Source organism: Colossoma macropomum, unplaced genomic scaffold, assembly GCF_904425465.1.
Source record: "Colossoma macropomum unplaced genomic scaffold, Colossoma_macropomum, whole genome shotgun sequence".
Classification (NCBI taxonomy): Eukaryota; Metazoa; Chordata; class Actinopteri; order Characiformes; family Serrasalmidae; genus Colossoma; species Colossoma macropomum.
In genome coordinates this window covers 33862584-33879817 of record NW_023494789.1, presented here as the reverse complement: position 1 = coordinate 33879817, position 17234 = coordinate 33862584, and the positions used below count along the sequence as shown (strand labels likewise).

General features: G+C 37.8%; 1 protein-coding gene across 1 annotated transcript; it reads left to right on the top strand.

Annotated features, from left to right (window-relative positions):
* Positions 1-10077: 10077 nt before the first annotated feature.
* Positions 10078-15842, top strand: LOC118808415. Its single transcript, XM_036571075.1, has 6 exons — positions 10078-11114; positions 12221-13123; positions 14091-14240; positions 14465-14535; positions 14948-15264; positions 15733-15842. The coding sequence occupies exons 2-5, from the start codon at positions 12241-12243 to the stop codon at positions 15236-15238; spliced, it is 1395 nt and encodes a 464-aa protein (XP_036426968.1). The 5' UTR covers positions 10078-11114; positions 12221-12240; the 3' UTR covers positions 15239-15264; positions 15733-15842.
* The last annotated feature ends 1392 nt before the right edge of the window (positions 15843-17234 follow it).

The following is a 17234-nucleotide window of genomic DNA, read 5'->3' as shown; positions in this document are numbered from 1 at the left end:
TCACATTGTTTGTACCTTGCGGTCCTAAATGTACCTGTACAATACCTTTTTCAGACAGTGTTGAATGCACTGCCAAAATAAATCAAAATAAAATATAGTAATAGTAATTGTGGTGACATGATCTATTTCATTCATGTGGCACCAGTGTACACACCTGAATCAAATTCAGTGCACTATTTTTTTAGTGTACTTTAAAATTTTAGTATACAGCCATATTGAATGAGAGCATTGTCTTTCAGCAGGTTCCAAAGGTTATATTCAGAGGTCACCATTCACATGCAGTATGAGTCAGTTTGACATTCACTTATGAGGAATGTCCCTGTCCGGAAGTGAAAGTGCAGCAGAGGCAATGAAATATTGACCACTGAGACAGCAATGCTACCCCATAGTATTTCTATGATCTGTAAGAGAATGCTGTTAGAATCTCATGGTTATGTAAGACAGTTGGTAGGCAGGCAGACATTTGAGTGGACAGTCAGTGAGTGAAAGACTTTTGAGCGGTATCATTTTTGCAGTACAGTAGGGCTCCAGGCAGGGCTGGACTGAGAACCAATTTTTTTGTCTAGACCAGCCCACTACAGCCACAGTGACCTCCCCCAGCTCGACCCCTAAAAACTGCAACATCTGTAGTAGACTCAATGAACTGGCTGACTTTCCCCTTCTGCACTTCAGCCTGGCTCCTCGCTCTAATATCCAAGCAAAAAGTGTACATTCATCTCTTAATTTCTCTATGTCTTTTTTAAGCAACTTCCTGTTTTTATTACGCAACCCCTCCCCGTCACATTTTTTTGGAGGTTTTCTCCATCTCTCTCTACCTAGCCTTTCCCCAACTAACTTTTTTGGTTGTTATCATGGTGCTTTGTTCTGGGGGTTGCAGCATTTGCGTGACTGGCCAATGGCCATGCACTGAGAATGCAGTGGGCCACTAGCGTGACTAGATATGTGCACTCCAGTATTAAAAATGTATTTTTAACATACATGCAGAGCAATGTAATGCAAAATATTCCTCAAATAAAATGTTTTTCTGGATTTCCCATTATTAAGACCAAAACTGGTGAAAAAAATGTGAGTTTAAAGACTTTTTCAGATAGTAAATAAAATGGCAATATTTGCATTGTAGACCTCTAGTTCCTATCAACACCACTGTAAAGAAATCAGAGTCCATGTGTTTCTCTACAATGAACCATTTCACAGCAAAACATTTTGAATGAGTTTGTTTACATCTCGCCGAAAACTTGGTGGAGATCCCCTTTAATGTCTGTTTCATATATTTGCTATTATTGTATAAATGTCCTCAAAACAAAGGCTGTTGAAAAACAGTTTTATCACAGTGTCCTTCACTATGAAATCAATCAAAAATTAATTGAGTGTAACTGATTATGGCCTCAATAACAAAGAGTTTGAACTGAGTGTATGTGAATGGGGGAGATGAAATAACCCTGTGGTGACCTGTGGTAGCCTTGGCTAGGCGTGCTAAGCTTTATCTCTAGAACCCGACACTGAGCTGATAGCCCCTGTTAGGGCCAATTAGGAAAGTGGAGAAAAGAAAAAAACACACAAGCACACGTAATCACTTTAATACGCTACCTCCACACTCCTCCTTCTCATATACTTAACTGGCCAGGTGCACCACGAGGTCAGCCTCGGGACGGAGAGACGTGGCTATCAACAATTAATGACCAGCCATTTTGTTCTAGTCTTGCAGTGTTTAGGGTGCCCTGGTCTGTCTAGTTCTGTGGCTGGAACACTTTACTCTCCCACTAAGGCTGGAGAAAGACTGATTACATCTACAAGAGGCAGAAAGTGACAGATACTAACCTTTATAACCCTAACATGGTGCAATTTGTTCTTTCACACAATCTTGATTACTAAGGTATCTGAAGTGTGCTCGCTAGGTGATATTTAAGGTGATCATATGTAAAACATATTCATGCATCCATTGAGTCCCATTTAGTATTTATTAGACGTATAGTGCTGTGAAAAATTCTTAGACACCCAATAAACATGTTTAAATCTATTGTTCTTGGCAGTAAGTTTATTCTTGCAAGTAAAAACATTACATAACACTAGAAGAAATTCAAATAAACACAAATACAGCAAAATGTAATTATATTTGTTTGTCATTGTTACTGATATCTTGGTTAGAAGAATACAGTTAGAAGAACACAGTTTTGGGTCCTGACTTCTCACTGCACTCTAGCCGAGTCATAGATTTATTAAATTCCATCAGCAGCACTGGTTTAATTTAATGAAGGGCTGATCAGATTAACTAAGCACCTGATGTAATATTGGACTTTCTTGAGGAGAGATTTGGAAATAGTTAAACACACCGACAAAAAATCACAGTCTACATGTATATGTGTTTGTTAATTTGTATTTATTCTAATATCTACATTTTAACAAGTAATTGCTTACTGCCCAGATAAATGGCTTTACATATCATTCTCACAAATGTTTCACAGTGCTGTCACTCCTGAAACACAAATTCTCTGCAATTAATTAAACTTTTTAAAACTTTTGTTTGATTATTATGATTTTATGTGTACATGACCGTTTAAAGCTGTGTTTTCTAGTCATGTACTGGCTAGTGTTTTTAAGTTTTGCTCAAAATTAGCTAAAATTGAGTACTGAAACAGTCACTACTGAAACAGCTAATCAAGTTTTGGAGGCATTATTACTGAATTTAAAATGAAATGTTTCATTATAACATAAAACATAATTAAGCTACAGGGTCACTCTGAATATGCTATAGTTATTTCATTTGTCTGATTTCATTTAAAAAAAGGGGGCCCCTGGGCTTCAGCTGGTAAGCCTGTGCATCAAATCACCCCTGATTATGTGGTCACATGTGAAGGTTGTCTGAGTGACTGGATCACAAAGTGTCTCTGAGATGCATTGTGCACCATTCACACCTGTACCTAATGCTGTCCGTTTACAATCAGATCACCAAAGTCTTTTGGTCACAGTGGACTGCAGATTTTCAGCAAAAAACAGACAATCCAGATCCAGATTTGACTGTGAACAAAATGATGAAATTACCTGCAATAATGAAAATTCAAATAGAAGTTCATGTACAAAATTTCATCACTTTGGACCAGTGTTTCAAACCCTGGTCCTGGAGACCCACTGCTCTGCACATAGTAGTGTTCCACTTCTCCCAACACACCTGATTTGACTTCATCAGCTTATTAACAGCTCTTTACTAAGGTAAAGTGGGTCTGCTAAAGCAGGGAAAGCTTTCAAATGTACAGGGCAGGGGGCCTCCAGGACCAGGGCTGGAAAAAAAGTGCTTTGGACCAATCAGAACAAGTTCTTTAGCATTTTTCTTTAGAATTCCTTATTACATTTAGTTTTAGGACATGAATTAGTTAAATGGGCTATTTATAAATGTTCATAGTGTGTGTGTGTGTGTGTGTGTGTGTGTGTGTGTGTGTGTGTGTGTGTGTGTTGGGGGGCCCTCCATCTGTTCTGTTAGCTACACATCTCCTGAGTGACAGGTGGACTCTCCCCAGCTCTCTCTGTTCATTTGTTTATGCCAGGCCATCTCAGAGACTAATAGCCGGTGACACAGCAAGCTGCTTTCCCTTAAAAACCTGTCTTTCATAACACAAGGCCACAAAAATACTACATAAAAAAGATATTTCACTTCATATACCTCTAATTAAGGCTAAATGGGACTAAATGGACAAATTTTCAAGCCTTGCCTTGTACTAAAAGGACACCATCTGGACATAAGGCATACCTAATACATATGCATGAAATGAATATTCATGAATGCACAGGGCCACACAACACTGCTGTAACAACACACTTATTTCAAAGGACATTTGCATAGGTTATAGTAGTGTACCAAGTCAATCACACTGAAAAAGGAGGTGATGCATTGAATCTACTTGTTTTGAAGGTGAACCTTTTGTCCACATGAATAAAATATGTTAACACATTTGCTGCCAAAGGGAACTGAAAGACAAAATGTGTTGATGTAATAGATTTTATTCATGGGGAAATGACATACACATTTGAATCATTTCAATGCATTACATTCTCTTTCAGCTGAGCATTAGCATTTCGAAACATTGGTTTCTTTTTTAGGTCTTACAAGATCTTTTCCTAGTAGATTTCTTTTAAACGCCCCTAACTTGTTCCTTATCTACAGCTCATGTCCTGCTGTGATGAGAGATAAGACAGATCAAAAAGACAGCATGCTGAGCACTTACCTGACTGATGTTCTCACACTTGGCTCTATAAAAGGCCAAAACATCACGAGGGGGTTGTCAAATGGAAACTGCACTATAATCATGACTCTTTCAGTCACTGAGGTGTAAGCAAAGTCATTCAGAGTGGTTGATGTGAACTTGCAGTGAAGAATTACTTACAGATGGTGGTGATCGAACCCTTGGGTCACAATATCTAAAACAACAATGTAGACTTTTTATTTATTATCTAAAACAGCCAGTGAACCCACACAAGTCCTCTGAGTTTTATATGTAATGATGATGAGGTTAAAATAGTGGAAAATCTAAAAAGGTTTTCTTTGGATACTATTTTACCTAGAACACCTGGCATGTACCTCTCCGCCAAGAATAGATTTTTTAAAAATATGGTTTATTCCTAAAGCTTATCTCAAACCTATTGTAAAACAATGCCTCGGTCACCAGGCACTGTATATGTAACAATTTCATGTAATAATGTTCTGTGAAGGAGCTTTAAGAGGCAGTAAATGCTTCAAACATCTGGTTTCTATCACCACCACTGTGAACAATTCTCACTTGGTCATTTCACATCAAACCGCTCTGAATGACTTTGTTTACAATTTAAGCAGTTCAGATAACAAAAGCAGTGCCTAATTCTTACAAACATTTCAAATCATTTAGAGTTCATATTATAGGAAAAGCACTGCTTTCCAGTAAGTGAAATTATCTCTGGTGTGTTGAACATTTTGCCTGACTCATGCATAAAGGTTGTTATCTCATTAGTGCAATTCAGGCACAGGGACAAGAAATAGCAAGAAGATTAAGCTCTGATGTCATGAAGGATTTCCACTGTTGCCTAACTCAGCAATTTCCCCCTCTACCTCGCTCCCTTTTCTGCTCCCTTTCACGCTCGCACATTCGCTCTCTGTCTCTCACCTACCTTTGTTACACCCACTTTGTTAATTATTTAGCTGACGTTTTGGTCTTGCTCAATAATTCAAAATGGTCACAGGCTGATCTGATGACTTAGTCCCCATTACTACTCAATACACCTTGTGATATTACAAGCAAACTGAGACATGTGCCTTGCACAAATCCCAAAATGAAACCAAAATCAGAACAGAAAAATAAGCACATGATTACAACCACGATTTCATTTTGTTAAAAGATACAAAAAAAATAAGTTGATTAATTCATTACTTGAATACAAGTGAAACAGCAAACCCTGGTGACCACACCCTCTGGACCCTCTAGGCCTTCAGAGAAGGCCTAATGACTTCTGTGAAATAAAATAGTCTGTCATCTTTAGTTCATTTTAATTTAATATAATTATCACACAGTTTTGGTTAGAAACAAATTCCAACAGAAAATTGTCCGATCAGGATTATTTTTTTCTCCAAGGTGTCTAGTTAGATACAGCCAAGCTAGACAGAAGGCCTTACACATCAGATTAACCAACAACATAATTAGGAACAGACAGTGGAATCAACCAATCACATTTTCATCTTCAATGAATGGGTGAAATTTCATGAAAAAAAAATTGTCAAAAAAGCATTCTCATCAAAAAAAACATCAGATTTGACATATGATCAGTATATGTTAATATGTCTGTCATAAGCTTCAAATAAAACATGGAATGTCTTTCACAAACTTCCAAATGCTGTCTAGGACAGCCAAAAAATATACATGAGAAGGGCCATTAGCTTAGTGCTTACATAGTAATAGAATCCCATAGAGACACTAGCAGACATTATCGTAGAAAAAGCTGGTCAGCCATATCAGAATCAAAATCTAGCTTTATTGGCCAGGTTTGCTTACACATACAAGGAATTTGGTTTTGGTTGTAGGAGTTCACAGTGCACAGTATCTGACAAACATTTTACAGTAGTAAATAAAATAAAAATAAATATAAGAATAAAATAGAATGTGCGTTCTTACCACACACTAGTACCATCACACACACACACAGTCACACCTGTAAACCTTGCATTGTGCAAAGTATACGTTTTATATTAAAGTGCTGAGTGTAGCAGCGTTTAAAGGATGTACAGTGGCAAAAAAAGGGATAAGTGAGGTAACAGCCTGATAAGTGGGGTAATAATGCAGGTAAGTGAGGTGCTAGAGAAATAACACTGGTAGAGAGGTACAGAAGATGGATTGTTGAGTGTTACTACATAGCATATATATATATATATACATGAATTATGGGAATAGCAATCAGGTGTTGCCTTATCTCCAAATTTGCTGTCTGCAAATAACAGCAAGGTTTAATAAGTAAAAGCTGATGTTTTTGCGCTAGCTGGGCAATGCATCTCTCTCTAGTCTGTGAGAGTGAAATACAGCTGTTTAATACGTTCGATGAAAGCCAGTGGGCAACTGCATTTACAAACTGCAGCTCAGAAAAGAAAACCGCATCGCATGTAAACATGTGCACAATATGGGCATGCACAAAATGAATCTCGCATTTTGCAGCAGCAGCCTCTGTGGAGTCCAGCCCAGTTCAGAGAATATAAGGGTGGTGATGGCAAACTTCTCATGGACACACATCACTTTAAAACAAGACAATGATTACCTAGTCTCTCAGTCAAGCTTTCGTTACAGTTAATGTTAATACTCACTTTTCTTCAAGATTCTATAGAAAATATTCTATTAAATAAAAATGGCTTGTTTATGCCTCATGGTGTTCTGTGTAGGTCTACTTATTCTTAGACTGACAGATCGGTTTTAAAGGAGGAAGGATTGTAGTGGGAGTGTCAGGAGTGACTGTGTGGCAAATGCAAACGTTTTATATGGCTCAAGGGTCAAGTAGGAAAGGCCCTTTGAAGAATTTTGCTTAGGGCCCCGGGGGGGGGTCAGGACTGGCTCTGATAGTAGAGGTGTTTTTTTTTAATTTTTGACATTTCTGGCTCAAACCAAAGGCCTAGGTCTAACAGTTACAGCTTTTCACTGAATTTCGTACAGTACCAAATTGATTTTGTTATTACATGTCATTTTCATACTTCTATTGCTAAACAAATTTGGTTTGGTTTTGATCAAGTGACTGAAGACTAGATTCAATAGGAAATATTAATTTTATTTCTTCACACCTGTGCTCAGGCATGCTCAGAGAACTTGTAGATCAAAGAAAGTGTAAAATGTCAGATAATAATGGCTTAAATATATCATTGAAAGCAGTTCAAGAACAGAAAAACAGTAAGCAAGGGTAACTATATGTCGCAACAACAAAAGCCAAGGTGTGTCCAGTGAGTCAGATCAGATCTCAGTTGTGCTGTGGACTTTTCCCTGCTAGATTATTCCCCTACATGTTTCCACACCTTTAAAGCATATGCCACTAAATCATAATTCCACTTGTCTTTAAAAAATAAATGCTCTACTCTTCACCTGCTTTGCTTCATTTAATCCCAGCTGATCATTCCTCACCCCAAGGCCAGGCTTACTGGAACACTCAGTCACACTCAATGCTCACTAATAATTTTTCATCAATCTAGTCTTTTTCAATTTATTCAGGTAGGCACCTTAGGTAAGACACAATTACCCAGAATTCTCATGATAAATATGTTTTGTGTAAACCCCTGTTACGCTGTTCTTACCATGATCACAAGCTCTGCAGTGAAAGGGAAACCCAGCCCATTCGTCTTACTTCCTCATGCAGGCTCTACCTGTAGGGAGGTGTGTTTCCCAGAAATGAGCCCTTTACATATACAGCAGTTTCTATCACATGATTTATATGCATCTGCTCAATTTTGACCTCAGGTCAATGATAAATGAGGAATAAAAAATTCAGATCTACATATTTGCCAATGCTGCAGTTTGTTCTGCAGGTTAATTTCAGTTCATTAAATTTACATTTACATTACATTTAAGTTTTGTAGAAAATCTACAAACAGTAATTTTACTTTTTTATATAATTAGCACACCAGCAAATTTACTCCAACAACAGAGCTTTATCTCATGTAGGCCTACATTCATTAAAAGTCCTGCTGACAGGTGCTGAAGGACATTCTGGTCTTTCCCATATTCTTTTTTCTTTGATGTAGTTCCTTAATTCAGAGGGAAAGTGCACAGGACTTGGGTACATTTGCTCAACAGGATCAGTTTAATCAGTCAGTCAGTCAGAAGGACAAACAACAACTCGTCCATCAGTTAAATAACTGCAATGAATCAGACTCGAATCAGCCTCTGCCCTTCTAAACGTCCTATAGTGACCTCTGGTGGCCATGCTAGAACACTCTTTGAGAATGGGGTTCAGCTGCATTTGTCTCAGTAGGATTTACTGTACGTCTCCTTCGTAAGTATGTATTTATAGAACTGTGCAAATATTAAAGGTGCCTAAGCACATTATTTAAAGCTTTTCAAAGCCACAGTGAAAGGTCTTTAAAATCACTGAAAGTATAACTGGACAATCTTGTGCAAACATTATAAGAATTATAGGTAGAACAGAAAGTAGAACAGAACCACTAGTAAGGATACGTCTCAGATGAAAAGGTTCATTTTTATGTTTCCGAGTTCAGAAATCTAGAATGATGAGTTCATAGATGGATCATGCGGTAAAAAAGACCAATACTACATTTTTTAAAAAGGTGCTTCAAGGGTTCTTTAGTAAAGAAAATGGTTCTTTATAGATCCATGAACACTCAAAGAACCATCTGCATTACTAAAGGGTTCTTTGCATCATGAAAGGGTCCTTCAGATTGATGGCGAATGTGCTGTAGATGGTTCCATATAAAACCTTTTTGAAAATGGTTCTATAAAGCACCCAAAAGGTTTTTTTATTGTTACGGTGTCAAACTTGTTAGGTGCTATATAGAACCATCTATAGCACATTCATTCACATTTTCCATCAATCAGTAGAACCGTTTCATGATGCAAAGAACCCTTTAAGCACGCAAAGGGTTCTTTGAGTGTTCATGGTACTATATAGAACCATTTTCTTTACTAAAGAACCCTTGAAGCACCATGTGTAGTATGGCTAATGAGTATTCAATTGGGAGGTTTATCAAGATGCAAAGGAAATATCATGTAATATAACTTAATTTTAGGTCTTTGTAAAATACACATATTAATTTGTAATTATCATCAGGAAGATTAGGCATTCTCATGGACAAATGAGAAGAGTCAGTTCTTGGGAAAAGATAATTAAGCTTGGAACAGTTGAAGGTAAAACAAGAAGAGGATAACCAGCTACAAGATGGATGGGAAAAAATAAAAAAAAATAAGAGTAATCATGAATGAGCCCTTAAGAAGCCTGAAGACCCAAACAGAAAACAGGACAATCTGGAGAAATACTACCTATATGGTCTCCAGGAGTCAAAAGTGACTTGACGGCTCCTAATAATAACAGTATTGCTATGTATTGCTACGGTATTGCTACAGAGATCATGTTTGAATTTCAGTTTCATTTGATTTCGCTTTGAGGAAGTTTTATATTGATTCAGTTTGTCTGCTTGGAGCAGTATCAGAAGAACTAACATTTTGCAGAAATTCCTGATCTTTGTCTGCTATTAAACATAGAGCCTTTCCAAAAGTGTAGGACACTAAGTGCTGATTATAACACATCTGTTGTGAGAGTGAACACACTGACAAAATGATTTGTGATTCAACTGGGTACAGTGGTTGCACTCCAATGAAATATCATATCATAAAAACAAATATCTCTTTACAGGAGGGGTCAAAAACATTCTTTACTTTGAATGTAAGTTCATGTAAAGATATTTCATTCCAGGCAATTTTGTGAGCATTTCTATTGGTTCATTCATTATGAAATTTTCAGACAATGTAAAGGACTGCTGCTGTGCTCAAATCATATAGAAAAGTAAAAATCAGAAAAAAAATAGATACATGCTTTTCTTTGGAGACGACAATAAGCTACATGTTATCAACACAAACGCTTTCCTTAAGATCACTTGTTTTGGCAATACATGTGTTTGTGAAATATATTTTATTCATCAGAATCAGAATCTTTATTCCTGTGTTCAAAGAATTTCTCTTGTGCAGGTGTCAACATAAAACTAAATTCGATGAAAAATAAACATAGAAAAATATATACTATACATGAAATAGACAGTACACAAACAATCTGTGAGTAAATAAAGGATGTGCTATAAGAGTTAAGCACCTCTGCTGTCAAGTTCTCAAGTGCCTCTGATTTCTCAAATATGTACAGTATACAGTATGTACAGTATGTTGGGGAGACACATTTTAATTATGTCAATTCAAAGCACCATTTTTTCTTGTAATTGCAGAGTTTCATACCACTTTAGTTCCAACTCAACTTAAAAGGCATTCAAATCCTGGACATTTAACCTACAGGATCAGAGCTGGGTGTTTGGCCTACTTATTTGGGTCTTCTGGCCAGACATTAAAAAAAAGCAATAACTAAAAAACCCAAAGAAAAGGTTTTGTTGAAAGCAAAATTAAAACTAAATACCAATTTTCTTTATTATACTGTCGCGTGGACGATTTATTCCAACACCATTTGCCTTAGTTTAGCTTTAACAAAACTAATGCAGTAGAGATCTAAAGGGATAGTCAGACAGAAAGGCAAACACTGTCAGACAGCCTATTTACAGCGTCATTAGCGGGTTATAAAACCTGACCGGACTATGGAGCAGCTTCTGTTAAATGTGAGCGCACTTCCTCATACAGAGCAGTGAACAGATACCGTAAACAATAGCCTCCAAAAACCCCCACAGCACCTGACTCTCCACAGCTCATATCACCCTCATTTACCTGCACGCGAATTACGTCGAGTCGTTAGAAAACCCCAGCCAGCGATTGGTTGTCACCACGAGGGGGCGGGACCACAAGAGAGATATGTCTATGCAGGCGTCAGGAAGTGGAGATGAAGTCGCCTCCCTGTCACCCAGGTTTAGTTTCATCTGTATTCTGAACGGTTAGCAAACACAAACATTTCAGAAAAAGGTAAGGACCTCATCTCTTTTCTGTATAACGAACAGTCACATTTAGTTTACTCGTTTTCTCTTATACGAAAGGAAAAATAAGAATTGTTAAATACTACACATGCTGGCTCGCCTGTTGGCAGGTTGGTAAAGTAAACAGAGTCACCAGGAGCCAACATGGAGATGAACACGTTGGTAATGAAAGTGTCTTCAACATTAGCACAAAGTAATTGAGAGGATATGTAACAGGTGAAATGTATGCATGTCTATATTATGTATTACTGTATAACCCTTTATGTTTGTGAAATGAGTTAGTTACTGGATACTAGATTATCTCCCAAACAGCCTTTGTTCTTAAGTTATGTCTGTTCATGCTTTTATTAATCTGTTTTTCTTCAGGAAGTCATCCAATGATAATTGTAAAATGAGGAAAAAAAAAGAAACGACAGTGTCAGTATCTAGTTATATTAAACAGTGGACAGATGCAGTCAAATGTAAAACTGTGGTAAGAAACAGTATTTCGTTTAACATAAACTAGAAATTAATGTAACAAGTAAATGTGTCTAGTAAATGTGACTAACTTTATCCTCCCCACCAATATAGTAAGTCTATCACTTATGCACCCCTTAAAAATTGTGTGTGATGGCTACAGAACAAATATAGACATCTTATTTACTATTGAAAACAACCACTGAACCTACACGTCTCTTGCCTTTTTATATGTAGTGTTGATAAAGGTAAAACGGTAGTAAATCTGAAACAGAGAATATATTTTTTTTTGGGAACTATTTAGTGTCTTGGAACACCCTGCAGGTACCTTTTCACATGCAGGGTATTCTAGTTAAAAATCTTATCTCAAAAATATCATAAAACGATGTCTCAGGTATCACATAATATAAAATAGCTTTCTAGCTTAGATGTCTGGTTCCTATCAACATTGTTGTGAACAATTCAGACTCTGCAAGTTTCTGTAGAATCTGAATGACTTTGTTATTTAACGTTATCTTACCGATTTAATTATACAGAAATATACTATGCCTGTTGTGTTTAAAGGTGGTCTGTGTGTCTAGTTAATGAAAAATGAAATTAAATATATATTAATTTTCTTCTTCTTTTACTTTCTACTAGGATTACACACAGTTACCAGAATGACTTTGACTGAGCATATTGCACAGCCCAGTCCCCAGGTGCTCTTAGTGGGTGAGAATGACAGCAAGCGGCTCCTGGAGACCTATGTGAAGAGAAGCCTGAGCCTTAATGATGGGGCACAGTCTCCACATCGCCGAGAGCGTCGGACACACAAGTGGGTCACTCTTGCTGAGAGAGATAAGAGGGATCGTAAACATTCTAGCGACACCTCCATTCACCTTGATGCCTCAGATTTGGTGGAGGACCTTCGTAAAGATGAAGCATTCTCTGAGCCAGAAACCCAGAGCAAGCTCCAGGCAACAGGAGATAACCCTGAGATCAAATCTAAACTGTGGAAGAAAAGAGGCACTCTCAGTAGGAATGATGGATCCAGCGCATCTCGCAAATCTGATGGGAAGCCCAAGAAGTGGTTTTTACACTTTGATAAAGACAAACGAGATGGTAAACAACCAAACAAAGCCTGTAAACAAGAGATCAAGGATGAAGCTTTACCACAGACCCCTCTAGCTGACCACCTGGAAAGCTCAACAGAGGAAAAGAAACCCAAAGAGATCAAGAAGAGTAAGAAATATTCAGTATGGAAGAGTGTCCTGGGGTGGTTCTCCAGGGGAAATAGTGAGAAGCAGGAGGAACAAGATGGAGAGGACACGAGACCTGAAGGAGCCCTTGCTCCTCCAGAGGCTTCAAGTCCCTCGACCTCCTGCCTGCCTTTACCTGATGTTCTCAGCAATGGTGATGCCATCAGCTTGCGTCGTAGATCATTTAGAAGAAGGCGGTCCCAGAGGAGGTCATCACTGAAGAGATGCAGCAGGGACATGGGACAAGATAAAGCCACTGGGAGACCATTAACTCTAGACCTGTCTTCTGATACCATGGTGAAATGTAGGTATAGGAAATGTAGAATAATTACACTATTGTGTACAGCAAACATTTTTTATAGATCTTGCATGTAAAATACAATTACATATTCATACTCAAAAGTACATAATTTCAGATATAACTTTTTAAAATTCCAAAATCACGCGTGAAAGATGTGCTGAAGTCGTAAAAAGAGACAGAAAGGGCTCAGTATCTGCCATCCAAAAGAGAAACCTGGTCAAGCATCAGTTGGACAAACTCCATTCACTCCATGCCTAAAATCTTTACCCATCATCTAAACGAAGGTTACTAACCTACATTAGAGAAAGGGACATTAAAGTTTGTCCCACTTATGTCTGAGTACTTTTACTTCCTTACCCAAGTTTTCAGTTAATCACCTGATCATTTCGAGTCTACCTGGTCATTATTGCTTGGTACAACTTTTCTAATGGATAAGAATAAATCAGTTATAACTTGGATAGTAATAAATCCATAAGACAGAAACTGAATTTCAGAAGATGTCACAAGACCACTTTGCAGCTTTGTATGTAATTTTCAGAATTTTGGTTGCAAACGTCAAAATTAGGCATCACCAACATGGTGCTTGGCTACTTGGATATTTGCTCACTTTCTACAAGATTCACAGCTTTTGGCAAACGCGGTTGTCTTTAAATTTACAGTAAACTGCAAAAAGGTAGATACAAAGCTTTGTTCTGACAGTGATGACTTGCTGCTGTCACAGTTAATGCTAATATTTTACTGTTATGAATTAATATTATGTATGTAAGCATCCCTTGCCAAATATTCATGGTGGTTGTATCAGCATCACTAACACACTCTTAGCAGTTCTTTTTTATGAGTATAGTGAGTTTGCTTTAAAACACCTGCTATATGTTTATAATGTTTCTCTTTCTGATGCATACATTATTTTTTGTGCACATTTGTACAAATGAAAGCTAAAGACACATTTTAATCGCAATCATTTTTGCAGCAATTGAGGAGGTCGAGCCTACTAGTGCTTATTATGAGAAAATGTCAGAGGAGCTGCAGAAGATCGTGCATGAGGTGAAAAACAGTCCAGCAGAGGACAACAGAACTATCCTTGATGCAGTTCAACCTACAGACATAAATGGCTTACCCAGTGAGTACTGCTTATTGGCTTGGACTGAGAATAAAGTCTGTTGCTTAAGACATAGTTATGTTGCGTTAAGAGTTTTAACATACATGTACATTTACACGTATTTGCATAAAAAAGTGCTAGATTGGAAACATTGTCAGAAAGGCTCTGATTATGCAAAACTGGAGAATTTAAACAGGACATGCTTTTATAGTTCCTCATAATTCTTTCATATTCTGTCTTGTCAGTTACTCAAGAGGAAGTTATTGAGAGGATCATTACGTTGATAAAGCAAAACGGGGATGTCATAGATTCCAAGGTAATGTTTTTCCACTCGGCTTTAGAGGGCTTTACACTTCCATCACATTATGTGTCAGTAGTGTCCATCACTTAGAGCAGTGGTCACCAACCTTGGTCCTGGAGATCTACTTTCCTGCAGAATCTGGTTCAAACCAAAATCTACCACACCTGTTGCAGCTAACTAACCTCCTCAGAAGTGTGTGACTGGCTGAATCAGACGCATTAGTGTAAGGTAAGCGGAGGACAGCATGTTAGATTCAGGTTGGAACTAAACTCTGTAGGAAAGCAGGTTTACAGGAGGAGGGTTGGTGACCACTCGCTTAAAGCAATTCCATCCAAAAGCCACAAATGGAGTCCTTTTTAAAACAATATTACATGAGTTGAACATTTGGAAGACACTTAAAACGGAACCTCTTTACTCTTCCCCACAGCTGAAGGAGAATCCCGCCATTAGCTCCTACTTCACGAAGCTCTCCTATGGCTCCTTCCAGCAATTGGCAGACCAGTATGTACTAAGTACTGAGCTCCCCAAGCAACCTCCCATGGCAGCTCCAGAGCTGGTGAAGTTTGCCTTTACGCTGGACTTCACGGCCCGAGTGGCTGGTCTCTCTCGCCATGCTCCTGGGCACATCCTTGGTTTTGGGAATCAGTACCTAAAGGATCGGTTCACTCATACAAGCGAGAGCCATCCTCACATCAGTGACATAATATCAGAGAAATAAAAGAAGAGCTCTGACAAAGGAGAGTGGTGAGTCAGAGTTGTTTCTAAAGCAAAACTTTTGCTCCTTTCTACCTTCACACTGAATCACCTCTTAGTCATATAGATGTTTGCGTTCATAGTCAAAATATAGTCAACATAATTTGTGGTCATAATGTCAGCCACAGTTCAGTTTAATCTTTTGAACCCTACAGGCTGATTACCCAGACAGGGATAAAGCCTGTTTCTGGACTACAAGGCGTTCTGAATGAAGATTCTCCATTGAAAGGAAAATGTAGTCCAGGACTAGGTTTAATCCTTATCTAGGAAACTGCCCCTAAGTGTTTTATTCAGTTAAATATGTAAGACCTATTGTTCAGTTACCACTATTAATTAATTATTCAGTAACTACTGTTAATGTGTAAGTTCTGTAGGTATAGGAATGATAAACTGAAGTATGGGCTCACACACGAGTCCCTTACAGTTTAAAGGCTTAAAGAACTTTTTTTTTTCTTTCAGAAGGCATAATATGAAGAAGAACTGACGTGAGGTTGCATTTCAGAGGGTTGGATGACCTCCAGGGGGTGGTGGCAAATCGTCATGACATCTTCTGAGCTTTAACCTCTTAGAAATATTCATCTAGATGAAGGCTGTGAGAGAAAGCTGTAAAGCTTAATAATTACAGAGGTCATATTACTATACTAACCATATCACATACTACTTAGTGTCTACTATTTTATGAGATATGCAGTGCCACAAATCAGGCCACTTTGCGAGCTGTCATGATTGCAAGGGTTTTTGCTATCAGAGGCAGCACACGACACACAAAATGCCCTTTGTTCTCTGAGCAACAGCCAAGAAGTAGGAAAAACAGCGTACTTTTATGCAGCCGTATCTAAGTATATACTTTTCCGAGACATTTTGCATTTGCCACAACCAAAAACATATCACTGCTGTCTGAAGAAAATCTCGTATCTCCATTTTTGTTGTTTTTCAGTTTTTTGCATAATTTGAAAATGCCTTTTGCCCTTTACATAGTGTGTAAATTTCATGAAGAATGGACCCAAAGAAGTAGCCCAGAATGACTTGGAAAACAGTCTGGGTCCATTGACTTACATTAAAAGTAAAGTATGTTGTCATTTTGGAGATACAAGGTTTTCTTCCAACAACAGCCATATGTAATAAAGTAGGTAGTAAAAACTTTACTTCACAGCCAAGGAATTACCTGTAAAGCAATAATACCATGACAGCAGATTGTATCTGTCATACAAGGTTTTCAGCAGATACCTAATTATAGGTTAACTCACTGGAATGTGCAAAAGGTCTCAATAACATTTAAAGGGGAATTCCACCTTTTTTCAATCACTGCATAATTCAGTTTGACGTAAATTGACACTGTAGAGAAACTTCCTGACCTGGATTTCTTTACAGTGGTGGTGAGAGGAATTAAAGGTCACAAGTTCCACAACACAAATATAGACATTTATTACCCAAAATGACCAGGGAACCTACACATCTTCTGAGTTTTATATAATGTTGACAATGGTACCAAAAAGTAACTATGAAAAAAAAGGTATTCTTTGGGTACCACTTTGCCTTAAAATACCTTGCATGTACCTCTCCATGATGAATGCATTTAAAATTGAATATGTTTTAGGTCAAAAACCTTGTCTCAAATCTATCAACATGGCAAACATCAGGCAGCGTACATTCTGTAAGGTGGTTTTTAGCGGCATTAAACACTTCAGACATCTGGTTCCTATCCTAGCATGTTTCTTTAGAACGGAGCATTTCACATCAGACCACTCTGAATGATTTTGTTCACATCCTAGCCATTTAATTATGCAGATATTTTGAAAAATCGGTGGAGTTCCCCTTGAAGCGTCGTTACACAAAATAACACTTGTACTGTGAGAACAAAATTATTTAATTCTGTTTAATGTTAGCACTTAAGCTCTTTATATATATATATATGCTCTATATACTCTGTGTGTATGCAGGCATACACATAGTTATAAAGA